This window comes from Salmo salar, chromosome 16 (genome assembly GCF_965601325.2).
Source record: "Salmo salar chromosome 16, fSalSal1, whole genome shotgun sequence".
NCBI classification, from domain to species: Eukaryota; Metazoa; Chordata; class Actinopteri; order Salmoniformes; family Salmonidae; genus Salmo; species Salmo salar.
In genome coordinates this window covers 23,726,651-23,748,465 of record NC_138306.1, presented here as the reverse complement: position 1 = coordinate 23,748,465, position 21,815 = coordinate 23,726,651, and the positions used below count along the sequence as shown (strand labels likewise).

General features: G+C 43.1%; 2 protein-coding genes across 5 annotated transcripts in view; one reads left to right on the top strand and one right to left on the bottom strand.

Annotated features, from left to right (window-relative positions):
• LOC106573366 (ELKS/Rab6-interacting/CAST family member 1) overlaps positions 1–16,057 on the top strand; it is a 31,874-nt gene extending 15,817 nt beyond the window's left edge. For 2 of the 4 annotated variants that reach the window (XM_082962613.1, XM_045697055.2), the window contains exons 8-20: positions 161–328; positions 397–564; positions 693–830; positions 1,953–2,093; positions 3,392–3,532; positions 3,625–3,818; positions 4,307–4,442; positions 5,732–5,863; positions 7,773–7,933; positions 8,120–8,267; positions 8,747–8,842; positions 11,112–11,297; positions 11,514–16,057. In XM_082962613.1, the coding sequence (XP_082818739.1) occupies positions 161–328; positions 397–564; positions 693–830; positions 1,953–2,093; positions 3,392–3,532; positions 3,625–3,818; positions 4,307–4,442; positions 5,732–5,863; positions 7,773–7,933; positions 8,120–8,267; positions 8,747–8,842; positions 11,112–11,297; positions 11,514–11,651 (1,947 nt within the window). In that variant the 3' untranslated portion in view covers positions 11,652–16,057. Of the gene's footprint in view, positions 1–160; positions 329–396; positions 565–692; positions 831–1,952; positions 2,094–3,391; positions 3,533–3,624; positions 3,819–4,306; positions 4,443–5,731; positions 5,864–6,124; positions 6,203–7,772; positions 7,934–8,119; positions 8,268–8,746; positions 8,843–10,435; positions 10,514–11,111; positions 11,298–11,513 lie in introns of those variants that run through there. The other 2 variants (XR_014380863.1, XM_082962614.1) reach the window with 2 other exon arrangements.
• An 836-nt stretch (positions 16,058–16,893) lies between these two features.
• LOC106573369 (F-box/LRR-repeat protein 14) lies at positions 16,894–20,053 on the bottom strand. The gene is made up of 2 exons (XM_014148370.3): positions 19,805–20,053; positions 16,894–19,646 (listed from the first exon to the last, which is right to left on the bottom strand). The coding sequence occupies exon 2, from the start codon at positions 19,060–19,062 to the stop codon at positions 17,851–17,853; it is 1,212 nt and encodes a 403-aa protein (XP_014003845.1). The 5' UTR covers positions 19,063–19,646; positions 19,805–20,053; the 3' UTR covers positions 16,894–17,850.
• Between the last annotated feature and the right edge of the window lie 1,762 nt (positions 20,054–21,815).

The window sequence follows — 21,815 nt, the reverse complement described above, 5'->3', positions numbered from 1 at the left end:
GTTGTACGTGTTCTCATTACGTTCTCTTCATAGCCATGCACTCCTTCCTCTGCTCATCACCCACTACTTCTCTACCATTCCTCTTCTCCCCTCTCCTGCTCTTGTTTTCCCTCTTCCTCCACCTCTCCCCCATCTCTCTCTCTCTCTCTCTCTCTCTCAGATGGACCAAGTAAAGCAGGACATGTCCAGGAAGGACACAGAGCTGCTCGGTTTACAGACCAAGCTGGAGACTCTGACCAACCAGTTCTCTGACAGCAAACAGCACATCGAGGTCCTCAAGGAGTCGCTGACCGCTAAAGAACAACGAGCTGCCATCCTACAGACAGAGGTACACACACACACACACACACACACACAGAGAGCCAGTATGCTGAGCGGTTCCTCTCTGCTGGCCAGGTGGATGCGTTGCGTCTGCGGCTGGAGGAGAAGGAGACCACGCTGAACAAGAAGAGTAAACAGATCCAGGAGATGTCTGAGGAGAAGGGCACGCTCAACGGAGAGATCCACGACCTCAAGGACATGCTGGAGGTCAAGGAGCGCAAGGTCAACGTCCTGCAGAAGAAGGTGGAGCTTGACTATATATCACGCTGTATAATGCAATAGGATACAAAGTCATACTACGTCCTGTTTAGTAAGCGTTTTGTGTATGTTTTTCGTCTAGCTCACCTAATTGTGTGTGTGTGTGTGTCCAGATTGAGAACCTGCAGGAACAGCTGAGAGACAAGGAGAAGCAGATGAGCAGCCTGAAGGAGAGAGTCAAGTCTCTGCAGACAGACACCTCTAACACAGACACAGCTCTTAACACACTGGAGGAGTCCCTCGCTGAGAAGGTACACACACACACTAGAATCCTACACGGGTCAGTTTTGTGGAGCCGCGCCTGCCACATCAATTCAGATACCCACCTGACATCAGGACAGGTTGTTCTCCCCAAACCGACCCACGCGCTTAGAATTGTTCCCGAGAGCCGGTCCATTACCCGCCAAATTGCATCAATTTATTTCATTGTTTTTATGACTCCAGACAGTAGGCTATTCCTTTTCCTTGCTAGAATGAATTTGTCTGCATGTCTATTCAACAGTTGGATAAAGGAAACCATGTGGCACATTGATAACTCAAATAGCTTTGAATAAGAGCCTTCTTACCTAAGGAAAGCTATAGGCTTAGCCTACATAACAAAACATGACCTTTGTATTCAATATTGTTTTGATTTTCAATTATTTTAAAATAATTGCCCAAATTTAATATAGCCTACATAAATTCTTAAACCTTTTCCAGCCACACCGGTCAAACGCAAATTATATGGGCAGTGTATGGTGAATGAAAGTCTGAATTGCGAAAGCCTCTGCACATAGACAAATTAAAATGTTTCAGCCCCAATAACGGACAGTTCCCTGCTCCACACTCTCACTGTGGCTGGGTCTGGCACCGCTCACACAATGGGATTTACACCAATAAAACAGCTCCACACTCTCACTGTGGCTGGGTCTGGCACCGCTCACACAATGGGATTTACACCAATAAAACAGCTCCACACTCTCACTGTGGCTGGGTCTGGCACCGCTCACACAATGGGATTTACACCAATAAAACAGCTCCACACTCTCACTGTGGCTGGGTCTGGCACCGCTCACACAATGGGATTTACACCAATAAAACAACCTGCTGGGTTTGTACAAATTGTATAAGAATGATTTAAAACATTTCCGACCCGCAATATAATTGTTCTGAACTGCAAGCCAACTCACGAGTTCCAAGAATGTTTTCATTCCACCCGCCAGAAGATTTGTTGTTGTTGTGGGTCACCTGTGGGGAACTGTCGGTACCCGATGCAGTGCTCGAACACACACAGACACACACTGTCCAACTCCGGCAGAGACTCATGAGCAGTGCTGTTTCTGTCCGGGGTGTTTGTACTCTCATATGGGCTCTGAAATGACACACGTCTGTAGGAGCGTATCATCGAGCGTCTGAAGGAGCAGAGAGACAGAGACGACAGGGAGAAGACTGAGGAGATCGACAGCAACAAGAAAGAACTGAAGGATCTGAAGGAGAAAGTCAGTCTGCTGCAGGGAGATCTGTCTGACAGAGAGGTACACACACACACCCAAAATGTAGTGACACTGTTGACACATTTGAAGTTTTTTGGGATTTTTTTTTTTCAAAACACTATATCAACAAATGTTTCACATTTGTTTTTGTTTTTTTCCTAAAAAATTATTGCTTATGAGTACCTTCGTGTGTGTAAAATATTACAGATTTTTTTATTAAAAGATTAAGAGTAATTTTTTGTTGTTGGGAAAAACACTATATATCCATTGTTTAGCTGGAACAGAATGTTCATATCCTGTATATTTGACTGATACGTGGTTGTCTCACCTAGCTATCTTAAGATGCATGCACTAAATGTCTAATGTCAAATGTAAATGTTTTACATAGAGGTCATATTACTGTATAGAATTATTCTTTTTTTAAATTTAAATATTGATGTCACAAATGTATGTATGTATGTATGTATGTATGTATGTATATATATACACACACACATACACATATATATATATATATATATAAAAAATGTGATGTAGTTATTTGTTACATTTTACTATGTAAAACCCAGCAGTACTCCTTATTTCCTGAGAGTGAGTCATTTACACTGAGTGTACAAAACATTTCCATGACATAGACTGACCAGGTGACTCCAGGTGAAAGCTATGATCCCTTATTGATGTCACTTGTTAAATCCACTTCAATCAGTGTAGATGAAGAGAAGACAGGTTAAAGAAGGATTTTTAAGCCTTGAGACAATTGAGACATGGGTTATGTGTGTTATTCAGAGGGTGAATGAACAAGACAAAAGATTGAGGTGCCTTTTGAACAGGTATGGTAGTAGGTGCCAGGCGCACCTGTTTTAGTGTGTCAAGAACTGCAACGCTGTGGGGTTTTTCACGCTCAACAGTTTCCCGTGTGTATCAAGAATGGCCCACCACACCCAGCCAACAAGACACAACTGTGGAAAGCATTGGAGTCAACATCAATGTGGAAAGCTTTCGACACCTTGTAGAGTCCATGCCCCGACAAACTGAGGGCAAAAGGCAGGGGTGCAACGCAATATTAGGAAGGTGTTCTTAATGTTTTGTACACTCAGTGTATGTAGCATTTAGCAAAAAAACATGATTATTTGTCTCTGAAATGAAACCATCAAGTGATAGACATGTATTTGTTTAAAACCTGTCATTGAACAACCCCATGCCATGATTAGATAGTGAAAAAACACACATCCCTTTCATAGATTCTTTAAACAATAAAAGCTAATTCACCAACATTTCTGAAAATGGAAAGATAGCATTTTGGAATGAAACTCTTTAATTTATTAACTCCCTCTCTCTAGAACAATCTGTTGGACCTAAAGGAGCATGCATCATCCCTGGCCTCCTCGGGGCTGAAGAAGGACTCCAAGCTAAAGAGTATGGAGATCTCTCTGGACCATAAGAAGGAGGAGTGTCTCAAACTGGAGAACCATCTTAAGAGGGTGAGATGTTGCCTCTAGACAATGATCTAAGGCCACTTTTACTTACTTGTCTGATCATAGAAAAAAAGATGTGTCTGACTGTGTGTTTTCAGGCCCAGAATGCGACGTTGGAGGCCAAGGCGAACACGGAGCTGTCGGAACGCATCACCTCTCTGGAGCAGGAAGTGACCCGACACAGAGAGGATTCTGGCAAGGCTCAGGCGGAGGTGGACCGGCTGCTGGAGATCCTGAGAGAGATGGAGAATGAGAAGAACGACAAGGACCGCAAGATCAACGAGCTGGAGAAGTATGTGCATCTTTCTCTGACTCTACTTGTTTGTGACTAACTCAGTCTCTGTAAACAGCAGTTTATCTATATACATGTGTACCTGGTCTAATGTAGGTGTTTTCCTCTGAAATACCACATGGTCCTCCTCTTCTCCTTCCTTTCATCTCGTCTTCCTGCTCTCTGAATCTGTGTCTCTCTGTCTCTTGCCTTCTTGTCTTTATGCTGGAACTCTCTTGTCTCCTCTCCAGTCAGTCCTCCAGGTTAGTAACATGTTCTCTGCTCTGTCTACTGGCTGGACTTCCTACCTTTCCCCCACCACCCCCACTCTCTTTTAATCTCAATTGCTTTTGCTCTCCCTGCCCTCTCACTTTCACCACTCTCTTCACTTTATCCCACTTCACCCCCCCCTCTAACACCCTCTCCCTCTGTGATGCTTTAGTGTTATGAGTGTAACCTTATGGGAATGTCTGTAACCCAGTCCTCTTGTGTCCCATGGTACCTTGCAGGCAGACCAAGGACCAGAGTAAGAAGGTGGCATCCCTGAAACATAAGGAGCAGGTGGAGAAAAGTAGGAACGCCCGACTGGTGGACGAAGCTAAAAAGAGAGAGGACAACATCTCAGAGAGCTCTCAACAGGTCAAGGTAAGGCACACGTGTGTGTGTGTGTGTGTGTGTGTGTGTGTGTGTGTGTGTGTGTGTGTGTGTGTGTGTGTGTGTGTGTGTGTGTGTGTGTGTGTGTGTGTGTAGGGGAGGGGGGGGGTCTATGGATGTGTGACTAATAACAACACTGATAAAGAAAGCTCTTCTTGTTGCACAAAAGTTTGTTCGACATATAGTACCAGTCAAAAGTTTGGACACCTACTAATTCAAGGGTTTTTATTTATTTTTTTACAATTTTCTACATTGTAGAATAGTAGTGAAGACATCAACACTATGAAATAACACAAATGGAATGATGTAGTAACCAAATAAGTGTTAAAAAAATTAAAATATATTTGAGATTCTTCAAAGTAGCCACCCTTTGCCTTGATGACAACATTGCACACTCTTGGCATTCTCTTAACCAGCTTCATGAGGTAGTCACCTGGAATTCATTTAAATTAACAGGTGTGCCTTGTTAAAAGTAAATTTGTGGAATTTATTTTCTTCTTAATGCATTAGAGCCAATGAGTTGTGTTGTGACAAGGTAGGGGTGGTATACAGAGGATAGCCCTATTTGGTAAATACAGAGTCAGCTCAAATAAGCAAAGGGAAATGACAGTCCATCGTTACTTTAAGACACAAAGGTCAGTCACTCAATCTGGAAAATTTCAAGAATTGTAAAAGTTTCTTCAAGTGCAGTTGCAAGAACATCAAGCGATATGATGAAACTGGATCTCATGAGGACCGCCACAGGAAAGGAAGACGCAGAGTTACCTCTGCTGCATGACCTCTAGGCTGTATAAGGGTTATTTGACCAAGAAGGAGAGTGATGGAGTGCTGCATCAGATGACCTGGCCTTGACAATCACCTGACCTCAACCCAATTGAGATGGTTTGGGATGAGTTGGACCGCAGAGTGAAGGAAAAGCAGCCAACAAGTGCTCAGCATATGTGGGAACTCCTTCAAGACTTTTGGAAAAGCATTCCAGGTGAAGCTGGTTGAGAGAATGCCAAGAGTGTGCAAAGCTGTCATCAAGGCAAAGGGTGGCTACTTTGAAGAATCTCAAATATAAAATATATTTTGATTGAACACTTTTTTTTGGTTACTACTTGATTCCATATGTGTTATTTCATAGTTTTGATGTCTTCACTATTATTCTACAATGTAGAAAATAGTAAAAATAAAAACCCTTGAATGAGTATGGGTGTCCAAACTTTTGACTGGTACTGTAAATATCCTTTATGTAAAATGTCTTTATCTACCTCAGTCTTCTCTCCCCTCCCATCTAGGACTCTCTGCGGTTGAAGACTGAGCGTATCGAGGAGTTAGAGGAGGCTCTGAGGGAGAGTGTTCAGATTACAGCAGAGAGAGAGATGGTGCTGGCACAAGAGGAGGCTGCCAGGAACCACCAGGAGAAACAGGTACACACACACTTAACACAAGTACACACACCTGGAGGAGGTGTTGGAGATGAAGTAAGATGCACACGCGCAACACAAGGGTACACACGCAAAACACGTGCAACACAAATACACACGTATGTACAAAGCTACACACACACAGCTTCTATATCCTTTCTCCTCTCATCCCATCTGCTGGCCATGTTTCACCCTGTCCCTCCTTTTCTCAGTTTTCTTGTCTCTCATTTTCTCCTGTTTTCTCTGTTACTTACTGCCTCTCAGAAGCACTCACACAAACCAATGCATGAGTCCAACCACATCCACTTTAAGTGGTCTAAGGTATGACGTAATGATCCTCCTCTGTTGTATTTCACCCTTTTGGATCAGTAGCTCTTTAGACCATGTTATCATGTACCATTTACCTACTATTCACTTCGAAATTACATGGTGTAAACTAAACCAGAACAATCTGATACTTGTTTCTCGTGACGCCAATCTATGACTTGTTGGTAACCAATGATACCAACATTGCACCCCAGAGAAAGTCAATAGTTATTATTTAGCAATGTTGAGTTGTACTATTAACCATGTGACTTCTAAGTAAATGCCAGTTAAATGAAAGTACTATAGTGAAGTAGTACCTGTATTGCTGTTTAGATCTGTCATTGGAGCCCCTTGTTGTACGTTCAACACCTCAGTGGGGTTGGATCCAGAAACAACCCCTAGCCCTGTTCACCATATTGCTGGTCTATTACCCATCAATCCGTTCAGATTTACACTAGTACCTAGGTGCTATAGGGTGTAAGAGCCAGTGCCAAGGGGATGGGGTGTAAGAGCCAGTGCCAAGGGGATGGGGTGTAAGAGCCAGTGCCAAGGGGATGGGGTGTAAGAGCCAGTGCCAAGGGGATGGGGTGTAAGAGCCAGTGCCAAGGGGATGGGGTGTAAGAGCCAGTGCCAAGGGGATGGGGTGTAAGAGCCAGTGCCAAGGGGATGGGGTGTAAGAGCCAGTGCCAAGGGGATGGGGTGTAAGAGCCAGTGCCAAGGGGATGGGGTGTAAGAGCCAGTGCCAAGGGGATGGGGTGTAAGAGCCAGTGCCAAGGGGATGGGGTGTAAGAGCCAGTGCCAAGGGGATGGGGTGTAAGAGCCAGTGCCAAGGGGATGGGGTGTAAGAGCCAGTGCCAAGGGGATGGGGTGTAAGAGCCAGTGCCAAGGGGATGGGGTGTAAGAGCCAGTGCCAAGGGGATGGGGTGTAAGAGCCAGTGCCAAGGGGATGGGGTGTAAGAGCCAGTGCCAAGGGGATGGGGTGTAAGAGCCAGTGCCAAGGGGATGGGGTGTAAGAGCCAGTGCCAAGGGGATGGGGTGTAAGAGCCAGTGCCAAGGGGATGGGGTGTAAGAGCCAGTGCCAAGGGGATGGGGTGTAAGTTAGGAATCATCAACTAGAGCAGCCGCGAGACCATTTTGTTTTTTGCGCGGATGTTCGGGGGGCCGGAATCTATTTACAAATAATTTGTAGACTGCAAACTTACCACAAGAAGCCCAAACCGATGTAATCATTTCAGTCCTTGCTTATATTTGTATATGATCATGTGTGTCTCTCTATTTTGCGTGGGAATACTTGGGAACAGATTTACACAATTATATAACTTGGAGCTGATTTCCTGACTTTTTTCCAGGCTTTTATGTCCAACAATGAACATTAGAAAACTTAGGGGTGGCAAATATTTGGCCTGCAGTCTGCCAGATGGGGGAACCCTTGTGTAAGGGCTAGTGCCAAGGGGATAGGGTGTAGGGGCTAGGGGTTCTTTCTTTTGTGCCTTTGCTTGACAGCTTGAGGGTACTTGAGGAAGGTTATTTCTTTGAATGATAAACATATCTCATACATTTTCACTCTGCTTGTCTTTGTATTGTCTTATTTTTATTATGTGTGCAGATTGAGGAGCTGCTGGGGGCCATGGAGAAGGTGAAACAGGAGCTGGAGTCTATGAGGGCCAAGCTGTCATCTACCCAACAGTCCCTGTGTGAGAAGGAGACTCACCTGACCACTTTGAGGGCCGAACGCAGGAAACACCTGGAGGAGGTGCTGGAAATGAAGTAAGACACGCACGAAGACACACGCATCATACACACACAGTATATACACCCATTCCCTCCACTTTCACACTTTGCAACATGTCTGCTGACTTGGTAGTCAGGTAATGCTGTAATACAGTCAGGTAATAGAATATCCTGTAAATGACTCATTCTAAAATGCCACCCTGTAATACCTCCTTGGTGCAGACAGGAGGCGCTGCTGGCAGCCATCAGTGAGAAGGACGCCAACATTGCCCTGCTGGAGCTGTCCTCGTCCAAGAAGAAGAAGACGCAGGACGAGGTGGCTCTGCTAAAGAGAGAGAAGGACCGTCTGGTACAACAGCTCAAACAGCAGGTAGGGAACAATCCCTCGTCATGTTACCTATGTCCAGCCACATAGGCCTCTGTAAAGTCACTTCCTCTACTCATCTCCTTCACCTGAAATGGGGGGAGACTAAACAGACCTGAGATGGTTTGTAGGTATAGCTTTTAACTTTGCAGCAAGTGTCAAAATCAAACAGTAGGCAGCCATAAACTTCTCTTGGCACAGCTGTCTGCTCAATGCACCATGATTAGGGTGGCAGGTAGCGTGGCGGTTAAGAGCGTTGGGCCAGTAACCGAAAGGTCGCTGGTTCAAATCCACAAGAAGACTAGGTGAGAAATCTGTCTGTGCCCTTGAGCAAAGCATTTAACCATAATTGCATCTGTAAGTCGCTTTGGATAAGAGCATCTGCTAAATGACTAAAATGTAATGTAAATGAGTATGCTGGTCAAAAAATCCCTTTAGTCTCCCCCTGAAATCTTGTCCACATTCTCTCTATCGCTCTCGTTCAGACTCAGAACCGTATGAAGCTAATGGCAGACAACTATGAGGACGACCACTTGAAGACCGCCCCCGACCAGACCAATCACAAACCTTCTCCAGATCAGGTGGGTACCCAGTCAACCAAACAGAATCATATTTTTTGAACACACGTGTAGCTTAACCAGAATAGACCTTCCTTCTCCAGTACATAAAGTTATCACGGCCGGACAGCTCATTAGGCAGGATTACACCTGCATTACTTGCTGTTTGGGGTTTTAGCCTGGGTTTCTGTACAGCACTTTGTGACATCAGCTGATGACAGAAGGGCTTTATAAATACATTTGATTGAAATTGGATTAGGCAGCCACCTATGGCGGCAGATTGATGAGGGCGGCATCTTCTGAACTAAACTGACCTAGACACACCTCCAACAACAAATAAAACCTCACATAATTCTGCCCCAAAACAATGACAATTTCTCCCAACCAGTGGCATATGGGATTTTTTAGGTGAGCGCTGATGACGCCCTGTGATAAACCGTGACCACTTTGTCAAAGGGGCGCAAAATATTTAGTTTGTCCATTCCCAGCGTGCCTCTCCAGGGTGCTGTTGGAGAGATGCATTGCTGCGGTGCTCCACCAACGTTCCGTCAAAATAATAATCTAACATAAATCATGTAGCAGATATAGGGTAGGGTTTCCCAAACTCGGTCCTGCGCCCCCCCGGGTGAACGTTTTGTTTTTACCCCCCTAGCACTACACAGCTGATTAAAATAATCAAAGCTTGATGATGAGTTGGTTATTTGAATCAGCTGTGTAGTGCTAGGACAAACACCAAAACGTTCACCCAGGGGGGGCCCCAGGACCAAGTTTGGGAAACTCTGATATAGGATATGGTAGAAAGAGTATGTGGCCTTTTCTGTAGCCTGCAGGCTGGAGATAAAATATATGACAATGCAATGAGATGGACACTTTTTACATCATGCAGGTTTCTCTGGTCAAATTGCCTAACCTAAATAATGCTAAATCAAATAAAATATGTGCTGTCATGTTAACAAACAACATATCCTAAAAACAGGCCAGGTCAAACAAAGTAAAATGGACAAAATGGAATGGACAATCACACTGTTGTCCTGGAGTTTCACCCCTTTGTCATGATCAGAATTTTTAAGTTTGTATCTGTCCATTTTTGACAAGCTGATCATTGAGAAAAATTAAATACTTCTGCTTTTCCCGCTGTGTAAACACATTGCAAATAGGCTCACGATAACTCCTGATAAAGTTGAGTAGCTGATATACAGAACTTAAATAGCCAAATTGATTATTTACAGGAATCAGGACTAATAAATCCAATACAACAGTCTGTTTTACAAATGGTGGTCCTACCACATGAATGGGCATTGATAACATGCAGACATGGTAGGCTACACCTCAGTAAGCACGGACTGATGCAGATGCCTTTTGGACATCTTTTTTGGTGCAATCCGGACCGTCCTTGATTTCAATGTCCACAGACATTGATTTTTGGTCAGTTTTCTGTCTCGCACTCCTATTTTTCTGTCACACTCTCTCTCACTCACTCACTCACACACACACACACACACACACACACACACACACACACACACACACACACACACACACACACACACACACACACACACACTAACCAAGTGTTCTTTTCTAATGCTGCAATTGGCTAAACCATCTGTCCAATAGGATGATGAGGAGGGTATTTGGGCATAGCCAACCCTGCGCCCCCCTCCCCTCTCTCTCTCAGCCATTTTGTTCAGAAGGGTGAGAGCACAAATTAATGTCCGAGTCACCTGTCCATTTTTCACCACCTTCCTGGCATGTATGCCCGTCTCTCATTCCATCGTCAGTGTGTCCCGTTTTGCTCCTCCATTTTGTTTTGTCGTCTGTTTCTCCTCTCACCATTTTATGTTGGTGCAGTGAGTTGGTCCGTGCAGTGTTTGGTACATGTCATCTGTTCTCATATTTGTATTTTCTGCGGGAATGATATCTCTGTTACTGTGTTACCTTGGATGGTGTTTCAGTGTTTGTCTGCCCACCATGTACTGTAGCTTGGACACTGTTTGTGAACAACTGAGTCGGCCAAATAGGCAGACACACACACACACACACACACACACACACACACGACACACTTCTGTCCCACATACCAGACTCCACAATCTTATCTCCTTGTGATCTAATGCATGTGAGATGCAGCCTTATTCCTCCTCCTTCTGCATGCTCCATGATTCTGGTTTAGCATGGTTTCGTCTCTGAAAACACACAGGGACCTAATGTCACTTTTCTTATCTCTCTTCTTATCTCTCTCTTATCCAACTGGCTCTTCCATTTCTTTCTCCCTTTCCTCTCCCCCCTCCAGATGATCCCCCCTCTCCTGTCCCTGAGTGAGAATCGCAATAAGCTTAAGCTCTACATTGCCCACCTGACTGACCTCTGCCACGACCGAGACCCCAGCATCCTCAGCGTCCTGACCCCACCCCCCCACTATCACCACGCCAACCCACCAGCCTGGGAGGAGGAGCTACACAAGATGACTTTGGAGCAGGTAACAGAGGAGTCCCTCCCTCTGGTGTTTTCTCTCTCTCTTGTACCCCGTCTCTTTCTCACCCTCCATCTTTCTTTCTGTGCTCTGTCATATCTTACTCTTAACAGGAATGAGTGAAGTTTTTATCGCCTCAAGGGAGATGGAGGGGGAGGAGAAGTATGCTAACTCATTATTTCTCCCTCTGTCCCTTTCTCTCCCCCCTCCCTTCCTCCTTAGTTGGAACTGGAGTTGGAGTTGTGTGAGAAGGAGAGTGGGGAGCTGCAGGAGTATGCCAACTCAGTGCTGCAGCAGATCGCTGACTACTGCCCTGACATCCTGGAGCAGGTGGTCAACGCGCTGGAGGAGTCCTGCTGAACTCTCACCTTTACAGACCACCCCTGATGACCCCAGGACCATGCATGAGCTTCAGACAACCTTCCTCCCATCTATCCAGACATGATCTTGGCGGAGGGAGGACTGAGCGATCATACTACACCCCCACATGCTCAATTCTCATTCCTGGGGAGATTCACCAGCCTGAGGAGATGATGATGATGATGATTAACTGATGAAGAACAGTCACACAGTGGGCTAATGGTGGAAGGATGGAGATGCATGCCAGTCATGGGTTGTGTTCAGTAGTGCACATCGCACAAAAACGTTTTGAAAGAGAAAACAAAGTTAAGGTAGCACCTCCCTGTTTCATTTCTTTCAGTTTTCTCTGTTTTCGTCCCTACTGACACAACCGTTGTTTTCTCTTTGTATCTAAACCAGTGTTTTTTCTGAATGGTGGGGAGTCGTGGCATGGAAATGTTTAGAAACCAGTGACCATTTAAACAAAAACATTTAGCATATATTACGTGTTATTTCCTATTAAGAATCTCCTATGTGAGTTTCTGGACAACAAAACTTTTCCCATTTTCCCTCCACCACCCAATTAGATCCTTAGAGAGAGAGAAACACTAGCTGGGTTTTAGGGCTTGTGGGGCTTTATCTCTGGCTGACTTACTGCATGTTCTGTGAACGGATCTTAAGACCTAAGCGGGAGGAATCCTAACTCAATAACCTAACTTGAACTTCCACACACATCTCCCATTGACATCAGTGTCTGATTTACATCAAGTAAGGATTTGGACCAGAGGGAAAACGGGGGGAGAGAAACAGAGAGGAGAGGGGGGGTAGTGGTTGGTTTTAGATGGTTTTTGCACACAGCACCCTCTTCAATATGAGGTATGCAACGTTAGTTTATTTTCAGAGAGTCATAGCCACGTACACTTCTAGTAGTGGACCACAGGAGGTTGGTGGCACCTTAATGGGGGAGGACAGGCTCGTGGTAATGGCTGTAGGGGAATGGTATCAAACACATCAAACACATGGTTTCCATGGTTTCCATGTGTTTGAATCCATTCCATTTACTCCGTTCCAGGCCTTATTATGAGCCGTCCTCCCCTCAGCACCCTCCACTGTAGTGCACTATATGGAATAGGGTGACACTTGGGACGGTACGATTGAGTGTGCAAAGGGATCAGTACTGGACCTACATGAAGGACCTTTTTATTCCTCAGTTCTATTGGTGCTACAGCTTGACATGAAGAGATTACCAGTCATAGGATCTCATCCAAGGTTTCTATAGATATGACTTTATAAAACATTATCATTGTTTAATTTTTGATTGAATTATGTTCCCTGAGATTGACGTTGCCCATTTTGTGCATTTTTCCAAAGCTTCAGAGCGTACGGTTCTTGTAATGAAATGATAGTGAATCCTAGTTAAAAGGATATGAAAGTCCTTTCCCGGTGGGTTAGAACTTTATTTTTAAACCAATTTGTAAATGACTCATTAAATACGTAGTGACACGGGTTGAATATTTTCCCGGTGTTTTAGAAATGTTCCATCCCGAAAATAAATCACTTTTCTCCTGGGTAACCTGGTGTTTCCCACCAAAACCGGAAGTTTCATTCAAAAGAATTACAAACGCATATATGTTTGGATTTGATTAGAGCTTTGATCAGCATGAACATTCTAACCTGAATCTACCTGAGCCTGATGAGCCATATATTTTTCTAACATTTATGAGCCCTACATTAACAACATTAAATGAGCCCAAGCCCAAATGATTATGCCATTATCCAAAACATGTATGATAAAGGCTACTGCACATTATGTGTGACAGAAAAACATAGAAGCTCCTAGATGTTGCCAGCTATAGCCTATGCTCTCTTGGGTAAATACATTAAAGTAGCTCTACTAGGTTATTCTTTTTGAGGGTGAACTGTATTGTATTATATGGACTGGAATTAGGCACATTGTTGAAACCATGATGAAGCAGAAGAGAACATGCAATTCTGGTGCAGCACATGCGGCCTACAAAGTTAAAAGTATTGGCTAGCGAATTTGATTTTAATTTTGAAATATAATTGGGCCTATTTGTATAATTAGCAGGCTGACACATATTTCTATACCTACCTTTATATACCCAGGATGTTATCCTCTTTCTCTCATTCCTGCCGCGATTTTCAACAATTCAATGAAATACGTTTCGTTGTCCTTATCTTCATCATTCTAATGACATCCTTGAATAATATAGGACTAGAATTAGATGCAACAGGCTTTCACTTCACAAAAATTGAATGGTTATGGGTCTGAATGAATAACTGCTATAGCCTACCGCCATCGCGAGTTCGCTCATCTTTCAAATTACCCATGAGTTCTATTGGCTTCTGTGTATAACATTCAGCTAAAAAGAGCTTGCATCCCTCTTCGAATAGTCTATTGGTATAAAAAATGCTAAAAAAAAAATGATGTCCAGCAAGCTATTCTGGTCTAGCTTTTCCTGCATGGGACTCCAAGAGCTAAGGAGCGTTTTTTAAGGAGAGAGGCCAGCGAAGCACAGGCGCTTGCATATTGCATAAGAGACAGAGGCTATAAGTTAGAAGCTTATTATGCATAACCCATCATTAATTAGCTAAATATAAGGATAATACTGCATTGAACGTATTACCTGCAGAAGGTAGGCTAGAACATCTCTATATATAGGGATATATATCAATCTAGAACAGGATTATCTATTTTGGATGGAGTTGATGAACAGCGACAGAGAAATAACAAGACCCCCGAAAGCCAAAAGGAGATGGGTAAATTAGACACACATTAGGTCTTTATATTACTGTAGCATAGGCTATGCTGCAGCAAATGTAGTCCCCGCCTGTCACAAGAACAAAAAGTTGAGATGATAGGTCTACATGCATTATGAACTGTGCTCCATACTGAGATGGGCTGTCTGTCCCCACCCTGAGCATTGATTCATGCAGAGGCTGTAGAGAAGCCAGATTTAGACATTGCATATAATATAACAGTTCCATTTCACACCATGCTGTTCATATAAATAATTTATTATAATTTACCGGTTTCTCGCAGTTATTTATCCCAGGGAAAAGCGAGTGATTTTGAGAGGTAAATCCCGGTAACCGGGTTCCCGCCGTTCAACCCTAGTAGTGACTACATAAATGTAACCCAGTGGAAGATGTTGTGAATTCTGTAAAAAACAAAGTGAGAAGCTAAAAGCAGTGCAGTTAGTTGTCTATTGTGTGTGTGTGTGTGTGTCTCAATTTGTCTGAAGACAAAAGATATGACCGTACTGCCATAAATTGCGGAAAGTCATGTTCTATAAATATATATACATATAAAGTATGATGTTGACCATATGGATATATATGCATTGAATGTTTGCACAGAATTATGAGGAGCAAGGCTCTCTGAACAAAATGGCGGACCGTTCTAGTGTCTTCAGCTAAAACTGGAGAAATATTTGTAAAAAAAAAATAATACACTTTTATAAATGTCAAATTACATGTAAACTTCAAACGTTTTCAAACTGTGACTGTGTAGAGGGAGAGTACTTTTTTATTTTCTTTCATTTATATTTCTTGAATTTTTTATGTATACTTTTTCCACATGATGTAAACGTATTACCCTGAGGTTCCAGTGTTTAGTTATTTCATATATCCGAGATGTTTGTGGGAATGACGCCCCCTAGACTGTGTTCCTCTGTTCTCCACTTGTCTCACAGTAGTCTGACCGTTTAGGACAGAACGGTTTCCAACCATGGTTCTCCTGGTGCTTATTCAGTGGCCTGATTTACAGAGAGCACGCTGCCAGTCTCTGGCATTTAGAACTGCTCTGTACAGTACATTTCCATTTCAATCTGTCCATGGTTGAACAATGATAAGCTACAAATCAGCTTGGTCTCCAGGACCAGAGTTGGAGACTAGGCTACTGTTTAGGTTCTCCTATCCTGCCCCTTATCCATAGGCCAGAGAGTACTTTAGAATCACATCCTGGCTATCTCCCTTTCCAGAAGTTATTACTGACCTGACAAAATCGTAGAGGTAAAAGCAAAGGGTTTCACTGGTCAGCTTTCACCTATCCAGGTCATGAGAACAGTTTTATTTCAGGAAGGAGGAAAAAAATGTGTCTTTCAGAAAAGTTGCAACAGGGCCCTAGCCTGTGTATCCCTGCCCTTGCCTTAATGTCTGTGGACTCACCAGTCTGTGATAACTTTGTTTTAAACTCTTCATTCAGGAACACAGTGCTGTTAAAGGGGCTACTTCTAAAGTCATGGTTCTCATTTTATTTTTTTACTTTCTTTTGCATTTGTAAAGGAAATGTACTGCCTTCCGTCTGTGTTAATGATGAAAAAAGTTATCTATGTAAAATGAAAGCAAAACAGACACGTTTGAGTATTTGCATTTTGTATGTAAATAAACATATCCTATCAGTCTTTCACTCTCTTTGGGGATTTTTGTTTACAGGACTACCATTGTGCATATTTATAAGCATAATTAAGTGTAACATAAAACAAAATGATTTGTCACACACCGGATAAAAGGCACAGTGATGCTGAAACATTTTTTTTTACCCAATAAATTACTGGGAGGTTATACATATGAAGTGTGCGACTCTTTGTAACACACCGGAGAGGTGCAGTGAAATGTGTTGTTTTACAGGGTCAGTTATAATAGTACAGCACACCTGGAGGAAATTAGGGTTAGGTGCCTTGCCGGCTCGGGTAATCGAACCAGTGACCTTTAATTTACTAGTACAACACTCTAACCGCTACACTACATGCCACCCTAATAGCTTATCTTGGAATACCGTAATACATGTCTGTCATTTTATACCTAATAGCTGTCTCAGTTGCCAAGAATGGTTTTCATGCCCTGATATTTAATTTGACTGTGTCCCGCTGTGGATCCACTAGGGAGATGAGGTCAAATGTGATTGGCAACCCTTCGCCTCAACTCGACTTCTGAATAGGTGTGTAAAGAGTGACAGAAACTCATCCATGGTAGGTGCTAATCCACTATTTCACTTCATCTATCCGGTTCAGACCTGAAAACACCAGGGAGATAGAAAAGGACAGATTTTATGCCAATCTGGTTGTTTCTGGACCAGCATAATCTGTATTAGAGTAAGATAATGGAATGGCCCCTAATGTTCTGAACACCCTGCACCTTCTGCCATATTTAGTACCTGCTTTTACATAAAAAGGCCCTCCTATAAACCTCAAAATGGGCAACAGAACTCAAAATAAACAAACCATTTCCACCCAAAAAAAACATTCAGAATTTTTAATAAATATCACTGTTGTATGAATATAAAACCATTTTAAATTACCCTTTTTAAGAAACACACCAATGATCTTTCCTTGAAGGCTTTACAGGAGAAAATATGATGTAGGTTATTGATATGATGTTGCATACAGACTTCAAATACATGATGCTCTTGATAACCAAGGGCAAGATAAAGTCTATTTTTCCACTCTCCACTCTAAAGTCCCCAGGGGGGAGAAGGCAGATAGTTTACCCCTGTCATATCCACACTGTTCATGTTTACCAGAAGGAATTAGGAAAGGCAGATTACAATGTTAGAGTACAACTTCTCAGGCATGGAAACTACCAATTCAAAAAGGTGTACTTCAAAACCAAACAATTCACTTCAATTTGAAGTACAATGTTCTGGCTTACAGCCATTCATTATAAAAAATATATTTATTAACATAAGAAAAATACTTCTTAGTCAAAGCTTCAATCCAAGGCATTAAGGCCTTCGTGTGCAGTGTTAAGATGGACTGTGTTAGAACATAGTTGTTTTGCATGAGTTGTCTATCATCAATACTGGTAAACAGTTAAAGGGAAAGTTGAAAAATGTGGTAGATAACCCATATTTTTTTTTGTTTGCATGGAAAGACAGTGGGGTTGTGTCCCAGGCACTCCAGTTTCTTCAATGAATGAGGTAGCTAGTAAAAACCTTATAAATGTGATACAATGACAGGATAGTTAACACGGAAATAAGAGAGAAAGCAATTATACCAAAATAAGGGGTGGAATAATGCTATGACAGTGAATGTTTAAAAAGGGTTGATCCCTTCTACTAAAATTAAGGTCACAGTATTATAGTTATTAAAAGGTAATGTAATAGTCTACAAACTGTTCCGCTCAGGTATTCTATGAAGATGAAAAATAATACACCTTCCACGGTGAAAACCCCCACTTCTTCCTCCCAGCTTGGCTTTCACCTCACTTTCTCACTCTCCGTCATCTGCCAGAGTCCCAGGTTTAACACTTTAAGGCACGGGAGCTGCGTTATCCTCTCCAGACCCCGCTTGGTGATTTTGGTACACCCGTACAGGTCGATACCGGTGAGCTGCGTCAGGTGGTCGGCGATCAGCTCCAGGCCCTTGTCAGTGATACGTACACACTGCCCGATGTTCAGGGTCTTGAGCTCGTGCATCTGGCGCACCATCCGGTTGATCCCGTCGTCACTGATGTGGCAGGAGCACAGGGACAGAGACTTGAGCTGGTACAGCCCCTGGGCGATGTAGGCCAGGCTCTGGTCACCTATCTTGTCGCAGAAGGACACGTCGAGGCCGGAAAGCTGTAGAGACCCCATTGCCAGGTGCATGATGCCCGTGTCACTGATGTTGTCACACGACCGCAGGTTGAGGCTCCACAGGTGAGTCATATTCGACAGGTGGATCATACCGGAGTCTGATATTCCTCCGCAAAAGCTGAGGTTGAGCACCTTGAGATTGGCCAGTCCCTTGGAAACGTGTTTGAGGGACAGGTCCGTCAGCTTTTGGCAGTCCTGCAGGGTCAGCTGCTCTAGAAAGAGGCAGCCTTCGGCAGCGCTTCGGGTCATCCCAGCCAGGTGACCGATGCCCACGTCTGACACATGCCTGCAGCTCCGCAAATTAAGGCTCTTGAGTTTGTGCAAGCCCCAGGCAATGAGCAAAAGGCCTGTGTTGGTGATGTTACTGAGGCCACCGAGTTCCAGCACCTCCAGATTTTTCAGATACTGGGCAATCCTGCCCAGGCTTGAGTCTGTGATTGGTTTGCAGAGGCTGAGGTTGAGGATCCGCAAGGACGGGATGTCCTGAACAAAAGCATGTCCGAGGCCGTTGTCCGTGAGGTTAAAACAGCCGCATAGGTTAAGGCTTTCAATGTTTGGCATCCCCTGGATTACGTAGCTCAGGCTGCGCCGCAGGCTGAGGATCTGGACCTTCTTGATTCCCCGGGTATGGAGGCTGGGGAACAGGGACGGATTGGCCCTCCGCAGATGAAGCTTCGCTTCCACCCCCCTCCAGACAGACTTGTGGTACGAAGCGTCCCTCCAGGCCGCACACACTTGGGCCACCCTACCTTTGTCCCTTACGTCCAAGTAACTGAAAATCATAGCTAAAATTTCCGGAAAGAGGCCAGATATGTGTGTCTCCATTTCAAACATGTTTGGAAAGGGAGAGGTTAGCCAAAACTAACCTGGTATCCGATTATTCGAGTAGGCTAGCTAACGTTAACTGTTCGCGAAGTTAGCTAATGTAACTCAGAAAAATAACATGTTCAAAGTCCAGGCATCCCAAGCCATCTTTACATAATACATATCTGAAATTCCAACGCGAAGTTTTCAGGTTGTGTTATATTATTCCAAATCAACTGAGATAGTTAGCTAACTACTTCCCATGAAAACGTAGATAACTAGCTGACGTTAGCTTGCCTGGCTAGTAGCCTAGGCTAGCTAGCGAACCATAAGGCGGAAAACAGAGACGGTCAGGCGACTCTACCCATGTTCAAGTCAGATGACGGTTGTCGTTCTTCAAATGGATCCAGTCGGTCGTTCATTTTCAAAATAAAAACTGAAAATGTATCTCTGAAACCCGCAGTATTCTTTTCTTCTGTGTAATGGGTAAAAAGGCACCGTTTATATTAGCATTTCAGTTCTGTTGATGGATTCGTGGCGCTTCTTCCCGTGGCTGCGCTGTGGTGCCTTTGTCTGGCCAACCATTTCAAACTGACGACGTTGGAACAGCAGTGCTTTGGGGGAGGGTACAAAAACAATTCACATAAACAATTCACATTAATATGAGAAGACGTAATAAATGTAATTGGCCGAAATGAATAACAAAAATTTTAAAACGTTTGATATTTTATACATAATCACTTTTCTCAGAAATTATTTAAAAGATAATAACCTTTTTTAGGACCACCATATTTTTTTATTCTTGGTTTCGCCCAATTCGCTACAAGTTAGCGGTCCTCTGGAAGCGACTGTAAATCAATTAAATCTTTTTGTTTTATCCATTGTGAATGTTAATATATTCTCACAGTATTTAAAATAGACCTCGGTGTGAAATAGTACAATGTAACGCTCTGAGGATCCAAAATATCGCCAGTGGAAATTCCATAAAATACCTGAAAATTTTCCCCACAGACAGAAGGGGTAACGCAGACACGTCACGTGGGCTATTAACCGTTTAGAACGTTTTCTCATCACCAAATATGGTAGTAAGAGGAAGTTCAGTCGCTGGGTGGGAAAAGATGCCACAGCATCCCGTTAAGATCAGCATACCCCAGGCATTTTGTCCTGGTTTAACACAACCTGGATAGAAGGTTTTGGGGATTATCTCAAAAACAGAATATTTTAGTATCCCGAATAATAACGGGCCCTCAAAGTTCCCCGCGCCAGTGATCTCGGGACAGACACAGCTGGTTTTGAAAAGGGAAATCAAATAAATGTATAACTAACCCAAGATAGTTAACCTCTGTCGTTTACATGGGAGCAAATGAAGCATCGTGAACAGAACAAGCAAGGAGGTTCAAAACCAAGCACGAGTTTATTGGCGCGTTGTAGCAAGTATTTGCATATTTCCGTTAGGGAACCCCTCCTCTGTGAAGTGCGCGTGCGCACAAACTCAATTCGACCTTGTACTGCTAAAAAATCTTTGGCAAAGCGTCAAGTCTAGAAAACTGAGAGCACTGTGTTCGTAACAGATTTGTAGTTTTGGGAACATAAAAATGTATTGAGATCAGATGTTTCATCGATGAGACAATGTGCAGAAGATCGGCCCAGTTTCACCGAGTCGGGTGTTGTGCAATCTATGGTGTTATGTTATGATGTTTTCATCTGATTGTCAAACAAATCACTTAAAAAAGTAGTCTACCTGCGCAGTTCGATCCGCCATAATATACCATAGTCGCTACTTTCACTCCTAATTTACACACGTTCTTGCTTATAATTTCCGACATTTGGTAGGCCATATTACAATTTTGGACATTTGGTAGTCTATTTGTTTGTCAACTACAATAGTTAGAAATAAATAATATTTATCCACTTCTGTTCCTGAGACAAAATGTAACCGACATTTGTTGTTTCATTTTACTGCAAGAAATGCATAATTCTGCTGGAGTTAATATTATATTACGCTACATATAAGAGGTTATAGGCCTAAAGTCAGTGTTCATTCAGTTACTATTCCATTTAATCCATATGAACTTAAATGAGGAATATTCTGTTTATTCAAGGAACAGGGATACTATAGTTAGATACATGCAGCTTATTTTATGTCATAACTCCAAAACAGTGGAAAGATTGGTTCTGTGCTAAATGTCCAATGTCATCCGTTTGACCAATTTTAAGGAAATTGAAAGCTGAGAAAAATGATTAAACATGTTTTTGATAAGACTTCAGTTCGTCTTGGGTGCATATTTTATGTGGTTGAAATACTGTCTGCTTGCATTCAGTTTATTCACAGGTATAGGGATACTCGTGAATGGGACATCAAATATGCATGTAAACAGCTTATCCCGAATAAGACCTTAATCAAGATATGAGATACTATCTGGAATACTATGCGCATGTAAACGTGGTATGTTTTGCAAGTTCGCTAGCCACAGCTTTGGGCTGGACCTTCACAGTCATTGGGCTGGACCCAGTTGATTGGATAGACTACAATGACACACTTCACTAGTGATAGCTCAAGTTAAGACAGATCCAGTCTTAGAAAAAAGGGTTCAAAAAGGGTTCTTTGGCTGTCCCCACAGGAGAACCCTTTTTGGTTTCAGGTAGAACCCTTTTTGGTTCCAAGAAGAACAATTTTGGGTTACATGTAGAACCCTCTATAGAAAAGGTTCAACCTGCAACCAAAAATGGTTCCTCAAAGGGTTATCTTATAAGGACAGCCAAAGAACACTTTAAGGTTATAG